This window comes from Hemibagrus wyckioides, linkage group LG01 (assembly GCF_019097595.1).
Source record: "Hemibagrus wyckioides isolate EC202008001 linkage group LG01, SWU_Hwy_1.0, whole genome shotgun sequence".
Taxonomy (NCBI): Eukaryota; Metazoa; Chordata; class Actinopteri; order Siluriformes; family Bagridae; genus Hemibagrus; species Hemibagrus wyckioides.
This window is the reverse complement of record NC_080710.1, coordinates 18,605,859-18,618,923: the sequence shown is the minus strand read 5'-3', so window position 1 is coordinate 18,618,923 and position 13,065 is coordinate 18,605,859. Positions and strand designations below refer to the sequence as shown.

The 13,065-nt window shown below is 37.2% G+C and overlaps 1 protein-coding gene across 1 annotated transcript in view; it reads right to left on the bottom strand.

Annotated features, from left to right (window-relative positions):
- Nucleotides 1-13,065, bottom strand: part of grik3 (glutamate ionotropic receptor kainate type subunit 3) — an 83,692-nt gene that overhangs the window by 43,147 nt on the left and 27,480 nt on the right. The window contains exons 2-4 of the mRNA XM_058400134.1: nt 1,360-1,533; nt 768-1,025; nt 402-583 (exon numbers count right to left, since the gene is read on the bottom strand). Of these exons, the coding sequence (XP_058256117.1) occupies nt 402-583; nt 768-1,025; nt 1,360-1,533 (614 nt within the window). The remainder of the gene's footprint in view (nt 1-401; nt 584-767; nt 1,026-1,359; nt 1,534-13,065) is intronic.

Genomic DNA, 13,065 nt, shown 5'->3' with positions numbered 1-13,065 from the left:
AGGTCTTTCTTTTGACCTAGAAAACAACTGTAGGTGGTTTAAACTCATCAAAGTAGGGGTAGAATGATTTGAGTTTAAACAGTCTAAAACTTTGGGGAAATAAGAAGCTTATAAAACTGTTGCACTTTAAGCTTCTTACCTGTCTTATATAACTATGATATGAAAAATGATTTATCCAATATCCTCTTTGGCTCCAGGAAACCATAGGTCAACATCCAAGATGGTATTTACCCAATGAGTGTCAGCTCAAAAAGAGTTCACCTTTAGAGACCAGCTAAACATGCCAACATGTCTTTAAATAAATCTCACATTCCTGTTTTATGACATCAATGTATAGTGTGCATAGTAATTAAATTAGTTTAGGTCATTTTCCATACTCAAAAACAAGCATGCAAACTGACTTGTTTAAGAATCTGTGCAGCCATGATATGGCTGCAGTCAAAGATGATGCGGAACTCTCGACTCCTCTTCATCTCCTTCAGCAGGGGACGGGTGTCAGTCGTGTCCAGAGGGAGTTGTCGGATCTTCAGCCTTATATTGTACCTGGATGGGGCCATGATTAGCTCCTGTAGCCGAATCAAACCTGTACAAAATATACAAAACCAAACTTTTTTATTAATTAACAACCCACTGATCCTAGGTCTATCAGAAGCAGAAGAGAATTGTGTTTTTTATAATGTATAATACATTTTACACAATAAACCTCAAATGTAGTGTGTGTGTGTGTGTGTGTGTGTGTGTGCAACCAAGGAGATATTATATCTCACCAGTGCTGTCATCATACACCACAGTTGCTGTTTTCCACTTGAGGAATTGTACCAGATCCAAGATGGCGTAGCTGAGGGAGGAGTAGTCTGGGTACAAGTTGGCATAAAATGTGTCTCTGTTGTCCATAGGGTGATGTTTCCACCTCACTTGGATGTGCGGAACCTCCAGTGCATTGCAGATGGATTGTACTGCATTTGACGAGGAGCTATGAGATGGCCCAAATATGGCCACAACACCTAAAGACAGCTGGTCACAAGCTGACAAGAGTAGAGCTCATGTTAACACTTCTAGACAGAATAAAATAGCTAAGTGTATCAATAGCATTTCTACTGTAATGCTTTTTAAAGCTACTTTTTAAAACTCAAAATGTCAGATTTTTCAGTTCCTGAAAAGACATGGTTTGACTATACAAAAGTAGACATACTTTAATCAGTGAAGACAGGTTTGGAAAGAAAATATTAAGAATCACTGAAAAGGAATTAGCTCCTGGACATCTACACACAAATTAATGATCACCAATTATCATTATCTACTTTTGCAATTATTTCAATGGTATGGTCTTATTACCTTCATTTGATTGAGTTGACTCACCTTTCCTTGACGCCTCAAAGCTATCATAGATATTAATCCGCTGGATGTCATATGTTAATGTTGTGTTTGGCAATAATGTCCTGTTTCTGTTGATGTTATTGACGGCGAATTTAAAGGCCAGTTCCTCTGCACTAACAAGTGAGACTGGTCCATCTGTTTGTTCAAAAATCCCTCCTGTAAACCAAAAGACAAGACTATGTTAACACAGAGCAAACCAGTCGAAATTGTGTTTCAGTTCTACATCAAAACTTCTGGATTCGAACCTGGCTGTAATGTAGCGAGTAAACTGTTTTGTGTGCCATAAGGCACCACATTAGATTTACTCAGCAAATAGATGGAGTCTGAATGCATTCAGAGTCCTGGTTGTGAGTTTCAGCTCAGGCTTTTAAAGTTCAGGGCCATAATGGAGATGAGGGCAGACAAGACAGAAGAAAAAAAGCAAATAGGCCCATCAAAGGTTCCAAGCCATTTTCAGGCCAGTAGGTCTATAATAAAATGGACTATTATGTGGAATGTTAGATCTTTAGGGACCTGTGCAAACATTTTTTCAGCCACTTTACTTCACAATCTACTGGGATACTAGAAATTTATTACATGTTGTAAGTAATTATTGCACAACAGGGTTGAATTCTCAAATCAGAAGGTATCCATTCATATTGCAGCATCACATATATGTTTAAATTAATGCATTATCATCACTATAGTGACCACTTATTCACTTGTATGGTGGACACCAAACCTAACATAACCTAAAATAAGCCTTATAATAAAAGGATTAAATTAGATGTTGTTTAATAAAGAAAACTGTAAAATCCTTGATCTGAAGAGGTTTTCTATTAGGAGTTTTCTGTTATATGTGTCATTTTTTACAAGGAAGTTCAGCTATCAGTGCTTTGTAATGGTCTATAAGTTTCCAGACACAGGAGAATCTTCACGAGGGAGGACTATCTATTTCTTTTGGTCTTATTAACTTCAAGAGAGAAAGAAAAGATGGTTGGTGAGCAAATGACGATTATAGCTACTCTAGCATGAGTAACAACAGAAACTAATTAGTCTCAGAGACAATCCACAACTAAAATAAATGAAAGACTATTAAAGAGTGCATTGTGTTCTATACTTAATTTTTTTTAAAAATTTTTTTTATAAAATATAAATAAAATTTGTGATTGTTGTCAAATCAGTGTTGTCTAAGCAGAATAGCACCCCATTCTTTTGTACAAAAATATTACACATGTAATAATGTTTTAGCTTTACACTGAGCCATGTCATTATCCTTCAGGTCCTTCAGGTTTAATACTGTTAGATAAACTTTAGCATCTCCAAGTAAATTCATAATAACCATCAATTCTGATATCCATGGGCCTCTCTGATAGGTAAAGATTATAGAAAACTCTCCACTGTTTGGTATTTGATAACCGAATGTTTTTTTTTCATTCTTACTACAAATATTTTAATCTATATGCTTTAGAAAGCACACAGATCAGCAATGACATAAACCATGTTAAACTGCACACACAAGCAAAGCCATCACCCCAAAAACATTTAATTTGAGTTGCAGCTTCTTGTACCACAGCAGGGGTCATCAGCTCCCTGAAGTGCTGTGATCTTCCCTGAGCATCAGTTGCTACAGGATCCCAGTCCTCCACTTCAGAGCTCAGAGCAGCAGCTACAGAGCAATGCACTCTCCACTATTTATGACTCCAGCCCCACTTGCGCTCTGGAGGGAGGCGATGCATAAACTCTGTGGTAGGAGCTTGGCGCATTAAAATAAATGAATCCAGCCGTTTTGCAGGGAAATCTCATTAGAGTACATTAAGTAATTGCTGGAGTATATACTAATTTGACTGTTAAGAGGATAAAATGTGCATTGCTCGGAAGCACTTTAACAAATTTAATAAACATGTGGGGTACCAGCTCCTTGGGAGGAAAAAGAAATCATGGAATAATTTGCATTGCCATTTTCAGAAAACCTTGTCATAAGCATAATGCAAAAGCTTAATGTGCAAGGATTTTTCGGTCAAATATGGAGTAGGTAAACTGGACTGAAAAACAGAAAGAAAAATGAAGAAAAATATAACAAGGCTGAATAGGCTAATGTTAGTAGAAATTTTAGTGTCACTGCTTCAGTTACTTAATGGTAACTCTAAAAGGCCAAAAGTAAATTGAGCTGTAAATGTTTGATGTGAGATTTCTCTCCTCCTTAACATTAGTCAATTTTGTTTGTGATTAACTTGTTTCCTATTCCTAGGCAGAACTACAAAAGGGCTTAATTAATCTCTTGGGCCATAGCCTGAGCAGAAAACATGCGCTCATTACAGCTGCTGCTTTTCATAATATGGCCCTTAGTGAGCTTATTTAGAATGTGAATGAAGGAGTTTCAAATATTCCACTGAAATTAAACAAATCCAAAATGGTAGTCACAAGATGCCATTCTGCAAGGTTGAGCTAAATAATACATTACAGATAATCAAAGTAAACAGTGGTTTCCTTTGTGAACCAATATTTTTACATAGTGACAGAATGTTCTTGAGGACATGTAGTCAATGGTTAAAGTAAAGATTTATTTATTTCTATTTATTTCTATTTCTATTATATAAAAATATATTTTCAGGCTGGTTTTGTATCTCATCCTAAAACTGACAAGGCTGCAGTTGTAATAACATAAATTGGATTTATGCAAGGACAATTTGTTTGTTATGGGATGAACCAGGGGTAATGGGCATGTGTGCTGGTCCAAAAAGCAAGCTTTTACAATATTACGTTTTGTAGTAAAAGGCCTGAGAGTCTAGACTGATGTTTACAGCTTCTGTCCTTATTTCAACTTGTCTTGAATCAGTTGGATATTGTTTGACCAGTATATATTTTATAAAAGAAAAATATAGAGCTCATGTTCTACTATCAAACAAAGCAAACATAGTAAACAATATAACAATATAAGCTTCATCAACTGTGCAACTGAAGATATCAGTGTCCTCAACCATAATGCGTGAAAATGTATAGATCTAGTGATCTATACATCTCTATAGGTTGTACAGGCTGCATAGGTCTAGAGAAATGTAACGCACTTCAACTATCATGAAATATAAATAGACTACTGTCAGATTTCAATCACTACCAACATCAAAATGGTTCATGTTTTATTTGTAACTTATCATAAAGATCATTCAATTTAAACACACAAACTACATTTAGACTTGCTAAAGTACTCAAATGGCCATACAGTTTTCTGCGCTTTTGTTTTCTCTAGCCCACTCAATTTTGTCTCCATATGTTCCTCGTTCAAGCTTGTTCATTCCCCCCATCCAGGCGGTTATGAGCTGTGCCGGGGTCTGCACAACAAGACAATATCATTATGTTTCTGGATGAATGTATGCTAGCAAACTGAGCAATTTCATCGAGTTCTTTTGTATTCATGTCCTTCTCTGGTAGGGTTCCCAGGCTGCCTGTGAATAGCTCCACTGCTCCCCGGAAGCACAATGGAACTTTGCTGCACAATAGCTAAGGAGAATTGAGCCAACAATGGCTAGTACTAAACAATTACAGCAAACTACCAGCATTGTGCACAACACTGACCAATCACACTGAACACAGGATTTATTCCATTTACATATCCTCGATGGAAAACTTGAAGATGCAGTGTAGTATTCCTCTGTACTTAACTGCCAAAGAATGCAATTCAATCACTTTTGTCGTTCCTTTTATACACACATTAATAAGCACATTTATTTAAAGCCTGTCACCATGTAATGTTGTTATTTACATTTAGCATGTATATCAAATCACTGAAGAAGATTTGTGCAGAGAGTAATAACTGAGTACAAGTGAGACATTGGTGATGTGACACATAAAAGGTGTGATTTAATGAATGTCAGGATTTGTTCATATTTTTAAATGCACATTAAATACAAACACAGAGACTGACATCCTCACTTTTAAGGTAAGATTTGAGTCAAATTTGCAGAGTGCTTTATCTTTTCTCCTATGAACCCTTTGTGGATTTTTTTAAATCACATTTTAATTTTAATCCTTTGCTTAGTCAGTTTTGATACTCTGTACAGGTAACTAATTTCATGTTAAACAGCATTACATATTACCATATACAGTATATGTCATCAGTCAATATGTTGGGAATGTGTAATGAGAAAACACACTATAATTAAATTATGCCCCATGTTCCCATTTCCTATATCAGATGTACATCTGACAATATCAAACCTGCAATATGCTCACATTCCTTTTTATTTGATATGATTAGTAATACTCATAGAGGCCAGAATGCACTAATATCCCTGCTGTCAAATAACTGCCAGGTAACAACATATTTGTAAAATCTAATTTTATGCTCAAATGACTCTACTCACGCAATTTATCGCAGCTTTCACTCTCCCTTCCTCGTTCACTCACTCTTTCCCTCTCTCCAGCTTAGCAAGGTTTATGATCACATTATTATTCAGAAACATTCACAGTGGATAATGTGACAGAGCAGAGCTGCTATTTGAGCCCTGTATCACACTGAGTTCTTTTGCTGTTCTAGCCCAGTCCTAATTCTCTCTCCCACACCAGACCTGGACATGTGTAGCTCATTTACATGCATTTGTTAACACAAGCACAGAAACACAGTTCACTAAAAGATTCACACTAGAGACAAAAACACAAAGTCATCAATATGAGTGACATTCAGAACCACATCCATGCGAGAGCTGAGTAAAACACTGGCAGAGAACCAGCGGGGTGGACTCAAAACATGTCTATCACACACTGAAATATGTGAGGTTTATGTCTTTCAGAGAACACAATAAACAATCTATTCAACACTGGCTAGTGTATTAACTGTTATCATGAAGGTGAAGAGCTTTAGTGCCAGAATCTCTGGTGAATACTGCTGTGTGATGAATTTTGCCAAGGATGCACACACATGTACATAGATAGACACACAGACAGACACACAGACACAGCACATGGGAACAGAATCAAATGCTTGGCATCATCATACATGGATGAGACAAAGAAGCAAGAGCTCAGCAGGAGAGGAGCCAGGCTTTTTCATTAGCAGCAGCTGTGAGTGCTGTCGCTGGTGGCCATGGACCTAATGTCACCCACTGCATGGCATTTCATAGACATGATTCTGTTATCTCCAGTACCACTAACAGCAAATTTCAGGTGATATGTGTGCAAAGTTTTTATTTTTTATTTTTTTATTAAATTAACCTAAAGCTGGATTTAGTTATAATACAATGATTTTGCTTTTCATCTGTAATGGCAGCAGCAATACTTTAGAACCATGTAAATAAAGAAAAACCTACTAGCATATATCCATAACCATATATGTATTCTCATTGCTTTAATTTTGGGGCTGCATTTCATTAAACTAGACTTACCACAAAACCTCAGCATGGTGTCTATGCCTATAATGAAAATGCTAAACTCTAAACTGCACCCCAACAGCTCTTGAAATCACTGACAAACAATAAACAGTAACTTGAAATTAGGTTCATTTGAACAGAGCTTCACTGATGATGTAAAGGTTATTTTCCATGTTATGCTCAGTGAAAGCTGCATTCCCTCGGGCACCATGTTTTGCCCCACACACACTCTGAATTTCAAGACTCACCAGTTTGCTCCAGTATGAAGACTGAGCTCCATTAACAGCCCAGCTGGCACACTTTACCCCATTATTCTTTCTCTCCGCAAACACACTTGCACACATACACATGCACACGCGCACACACGCACCATGACATTTCTCTCTAAAAACGCAAAAACACACAAACTGTTCACAAAATTAGGGCTATGAATGAACAAGGAATAAAGTGGCTAAATGTGACAGGGAAAATGCACTCAGTGTGTGCTGTTAATTTTAGGAATTTGTCGCCTCAGCCTTTCCTCTATTCAAACAATTCATCATCTGATCCATCTGGGTATCGACAAAAGCATCTGAGACACACAATCCTATTTTAGTCTGTAAGAGTGAAACAGTAGGGAGTTCTAACAACAGACATCTGTGTGTGTGTGTGTGTGTCTGTGTGTGTGTGTGTGTGTGTGTGTGTGTGCGTGTGCGCCTCTATCTACGGCTTGGGGGCATCATTTTCATTAAGGCGACACTAACAGACCTTTTAATTCTTGAGCCAAAAACAGCAGACCGGATGTATCCTGAGGGTCAAATACTCCCATGAAGAAAATGGATCTCCAAAACCCAGATCACAGCGTAAGATAACCACTACACACTGGCAGTACTAAGGGTGGTGTAATTGACATTGATTTTACACTTTAGGAAGCAATTAATTTCTAAACTGAGTTTAGCAAGTGAATAGTATATCCAATTTTGTTAGAGAAAGTGTTGACATTGTTTATGGACTACACATGATTAGCTGGCTCTTTAAAGATGTCTTCATTCTACAACCAAAGAGAACATTTTACTCAGTTGGTTCCTTGAGACCTGTTTTTACTGAGTAAGAATTTAGAATTTTATTGCTGTCATTTGCTAGAACATTTAGGTTTGAAAAACTATAAACTGCTTTCTTCCTTTTTCAAAATATATTAGAAAAGATATTCTAGAATAGACAGAGGAGAGCTGGCTTATACAAGTCAAGGAATCCCTACTCTCAACTCACCTTATTAAGCTCATCATCTAGCGGTCATACCCTACCATGCGTTGATCAGTGAGCACTGAGTGCCCAGGACAGGAGTTCAGAAGCCCATATTGAAGTGCTGAACTTCTGTCCACCCGACTAGAGATTAGATTACCCCATTTTCAAGGTGCAAGCGGACAAGACTAAATATAAAATCGCCCCACTTTTGACTAAAGAGGCTGTTCCCATGCAAACCTAATGATGGGGGAGGGTCAGGGCATATCTTTTGGGACACCCCTGGCTAATTTCTAGGACAGGAGCGACTAAAATGGAAATTGAGTGGACTTTTCTCCGGTCGTTTTAACATCCCCTGGAACAAACCCAATAAATGAGTGTGTGACATTGGGTCCACCTCTGAATAACTTGAATTTTGGTGGTCATATAATATTCAGGTCTCAACTTTAAATGAACTGATACCTGATTTCTGGTTCATTTTGCTCTTTAGGAATATATGGATAACCCAACATTTTAAGGGAACTAATATAACCAAAATAATCAGCATGAACCATTCAAAATAAAGGATATGCCATAATCTGAACTATGTCGAATTCATTTGTGTATCATTCTCTACTTATTTCTGCCTTATATAGAAGCATGGTTGAATCACAAGCCGTTAAAAATAATCTGACATGTTGTAGTCTTCAATCATGCAAAGCAGTGTGTTGGACATCATTCTTGTGAATATCATGCAAATGCATTTTGCAGCTTTATAGCAAAAATAACTACAAGGAAGACAGATAGAACATATGCTTATAAATGAGGAAGAATTAAACCTCTGCTTTAAATATTTATGTCAGAAGATCTCATTCAGCAGGCTAGTCATTTGTTGAGTGCCATGAGAGCTTCCTTAACATTGTAGTCCCATTTCAAACACCGTCTTTACAGGTGTGGGTTTATAATAAAATGTCTTTGTTTTATCATGGCTCATCCATTGTCCCTGAGAATGTTGAATGCATCTTTTCAAAGCCAATTAAGGCCCATAGAAGTGGCTGCGCTACATTGATTGCACGAGTTGTTACAAATTTAAATGAACACAAGAGGAATTCTGTCACTGACATGACGTGAGTTAATGTGCCTTAAGTGTCTACACAGGAATTCAGGCAGGAAGAACTGACAATTGTTCAAGGACACATTTTATTACTTGCTCAGTTCAAGTCAAACAACTGCACAATACACACAATACACTTTCTGCATTATGACTTCAGGAGGTATAGTTCCTCACATAATAAAAACAATGCACAAGAGATAAGACAAAAATCTTTGATATGAGAAAGACCAACTCAGAATTTTATGGTGCTAGCACAGTATTGCTAATGACATCAATATCCTGGGTCAAAAAGCATCCCACATTTCCATGTTTAAATCATTGACTTATTTACTGTACTGAATACATTATTCACTGTTTTCATTGATGTATTCACTGCTTTGAGTGAAAGCTAAGAACAGTGCTAATCCCCTTTAGGGAGTTTTTAGTGAGAGTTTTTTTCTCACCCTTTTTCAACCCTTTTTTGTTTGATCAAATAAAGTATATGTAAGCACATGCATTTCTACAGATCTAGTCCTATTTGACTGCATTACATCAAAACATTTAGGTAGTAAATCTCCCGCTGAAAATTATAAAAGGTGAAACTAATTTAGGGCTAGTGCATGTACTGTTAATTATCGTGGATCATCAGCTATGATGACGGTTTATCAAACCAAATTTATCAAATTGGATTTTGCTTCAGGGTTTCATTAAAATCTTGAGGTCTGTCAATTCCTTTGGCTATTTTAAGGTTCTAATGCAATCCAGATAACCTTTGGAAAGTGATCCCTGGAAAGTGTGTATTTTGTGTAAAATGTCATGAGTGATGTGTATTTATCATTCTTATCAGTCTGTGACTGCCTTAGTATCCATTACATCTTTGGGAAAATAGGCTCTTTTAAAAACTTTACGGGATTTTTTTAAAAAAACTATAAAGTGAAATAATATAAAATGAAGTTAAGAATATCAGATTTATAATGATTCTTTTGAATGGATATTAAATCTCTCCTCTATAATACTACTTATACATAAAGGTTTAAATAAAGGTTATTCTTAACATATCAATAATCAGTTAAACAATAGAGTGATGGATAATAAAATCCTTTTTTATAATTATTTGTTAACATATTAATAGCCTTTATCTTCTTCCCTGTTAGATGGCTGTCTGGCATGTGAGCAGCCTACATTCTCCACATCAATTTCTGCTGCAATTTTCCAAGTAGAAGTCACGCTAGATGCACAGTACAGAATGTTCGCTCTGTTCTGCCTAATCTCCAACATGCAGTGGGCTTCCTCACTGACAGCTGTGCTGCCTGACACCTAACAAGCAGTAACGCTTTGTTAGTAGTGTAACACTGGGCCTACACAAGCCTATTATTTAGCTACCCATTAAAGAACACATCTTTACACACTTTACTTTTATCATATACAATGTCACTAACATAATATAGCTGGAAACTATGGCTTTGCATGTGTATATCTCAGAACGTATAAAGGCATTATTTTTTACTAACATATTGATTTCAAATGCATTCTCCTTAGTAACTTAAAAGATTTATAGCAAGTCAGACTGTCATGTCTGCCAGCATCAATGAGCCAAGTGAGACTAGTGACAATAGAAGCATTAACCACTCTTATTAAAACTACAACAGAAAAAAATCAAATTAGGATCAGTATTTTTATTGTAATCTGTAAGCTTGAATGTGCTTTTATTTAAATCTGTTGACTATATCATTATATTACCTTCAAGCATGTTTCTTCTTCCCAATCTCTTGGCTCCAGGTAAATGACACACACACACACCTGACTGTCTACGTGAATGTGATTCATTAGACCTTAATAGTCCAGTTCCAATGCTCATGTGCCTATTGTAAGAACTTTTTCTCAGTGGACCAGGTGAGCACAGTCACTCTGACCAGTCTGTATCTATATACCCCATACACAGCAAGCTGTGATGTACTGTGTGTTCTGACATCTTTCTATTATAGCTAGCATTTTTTTTTTAGCAATTTGTGCTACAGTAGCCCTTCTGTGGGATTGGACCAGAGAGCCGACGAACCCTCACTCCCAATGCAAATCACTGAGGTTTGGGCTCCCATGACCCTGTCGCCAGTTCACTGGTTGTCCTTCCTTGGACAACTTTTGGTCAGTACTAACCACTGCTTACTGGTAACACCCCATAAGAACTGCTGTTTTGGAAATGTTCTGACCCTGTCATCTAGCCATCACAATTAAGCCCTTGTCAAAGTCACTCAGATCCTAACCGTTGTCCATTTTTTACTGCTTCCAACACATCAACTTCAAGGTCTGACTGTTTACTTGCTGTCTTATTTTGATAGGTGCTATCTTATAATCATTCATGTTATTCATGATGTCAGTGTTATTCATGTGAACATGCAGTGGTTTTAATGTTATGGCTGAATGGTGTATATGTACAGACACACACTACGAGCGACATGTCTGTGCCTGTCAATCAGTCTTTTCAATCTATTCTAATCACTATTTACATGCAGGTGCTTTTTCTAGATGTTTTGTGCAAAAATGCTAAACAGCAAGAGGCTTGCTGAACTGAAAAATGAAAAATCTTTTTTTCTAAGCAATACTGAATTCCATACACATTTATCTAGCAGTTTAACATTTGAAGAAATCCACAATGGACCTACTAACACTGAGCAAAATTTGTTTAAAACAAGGGGCAATACAGTAGCTCAGGTCTAGTGGGACTAAGCAGAAAATATGCATTGTGTGAAACAAGAGGCCTAGTGGCATTTGAGGAATCAGTGTGGGGAATAGAAAGTGAGCACAATCCTGAATTGAATAATAACAGCAACATGAGACCCAGAATGCTACAGAGCTGACAAGTTCATTACCACTGGAAGCTACCCTGCTGCAGGATTTCTGATGGCATACTATTAAACCCCCCCAGTGAAATTACACTGCTGGCAGCCATGCATGGCTGACAAATATCAGTGTGTGCTAACATTTGGTTACAATACTTTTCTTAGCCAAATTCTTTCTTTCTAGGTAGTAAAAAACACTTGCCTAAACTTTAATCACTGCATGGCCTCTTAGGAGTTGTTTAATTGAATGGCAATACATAGGAACAGCAAAAAAAATAGGTTTGACAAATTTGATTATTTTGATATCATGGTATCATTTTTAAATAATCACTGTGCACAAAGAACAGCTTTTCTTTTACTTCCTCCCTCGAATAAATGATGGTAATATGCCAAATTAAATGGGTCTAACACCAAATAGTTTAAAATATCCTCTTCTTGCTCACTGCATGAGTGATTTACTCATGTTTCTTTACTTCCTCTAGACACTCAGTAGAGGAGTTTGTTGTGCTTGAAGCAGGCATGACCTGGCCTCCATCAGCAGGGCTCGAAACCCTAACAGTTCTCCCTGCCATTCTGATACAGTTAAATGAATAGTGTTTGGCAGGCCTGTATATCAATCTGTATCCACATGGCCAAACTCAAGGGTGCTCCATGGATTATACTAACGTGTGAAGATGCTGGCCAAAAGATGAGAGAAATGGGAGATGAAAATGCCTGTCTGTAAGGCAGCTTTGATATTTCACTCATTGCAAAGGAGGCAACATTTTGAAGTAGAACAAAGTTCATTATTCACTAGTAGAAACTCTGTCTTTGGGTTATAGCAACCAAAGCTCTTTAATAGCTTTATGTAGCTCACGCCTGCGCAAGTTGAAATATACAGGGAAAATGGGATAAACTACACAAAAGCATGGAAAAATCTATGTGTGAATCACTGAAGATTAGGGAGAAGCACACAATTGAAATTATGTGCTATTTAGACGCTTACAATTTTCCAGGTGAATGGGATTGTAAGCAGCATGCAGAACACTTTTCTATGCACTCTTTGTTCCTCTCTGCTGCCGGCACCAAGCAGCCGCTTTTTCTGCTCTCCTCCTCTGCCTCATCATAAACCAACACCTCACATCCCACTTCTGTACCACCCCTCTCTTTAACTCACTCTCTGTTGTCAAAATAGGTGCCATTAAATGTGCCAAAGACTTGAGAAACAGTGTGT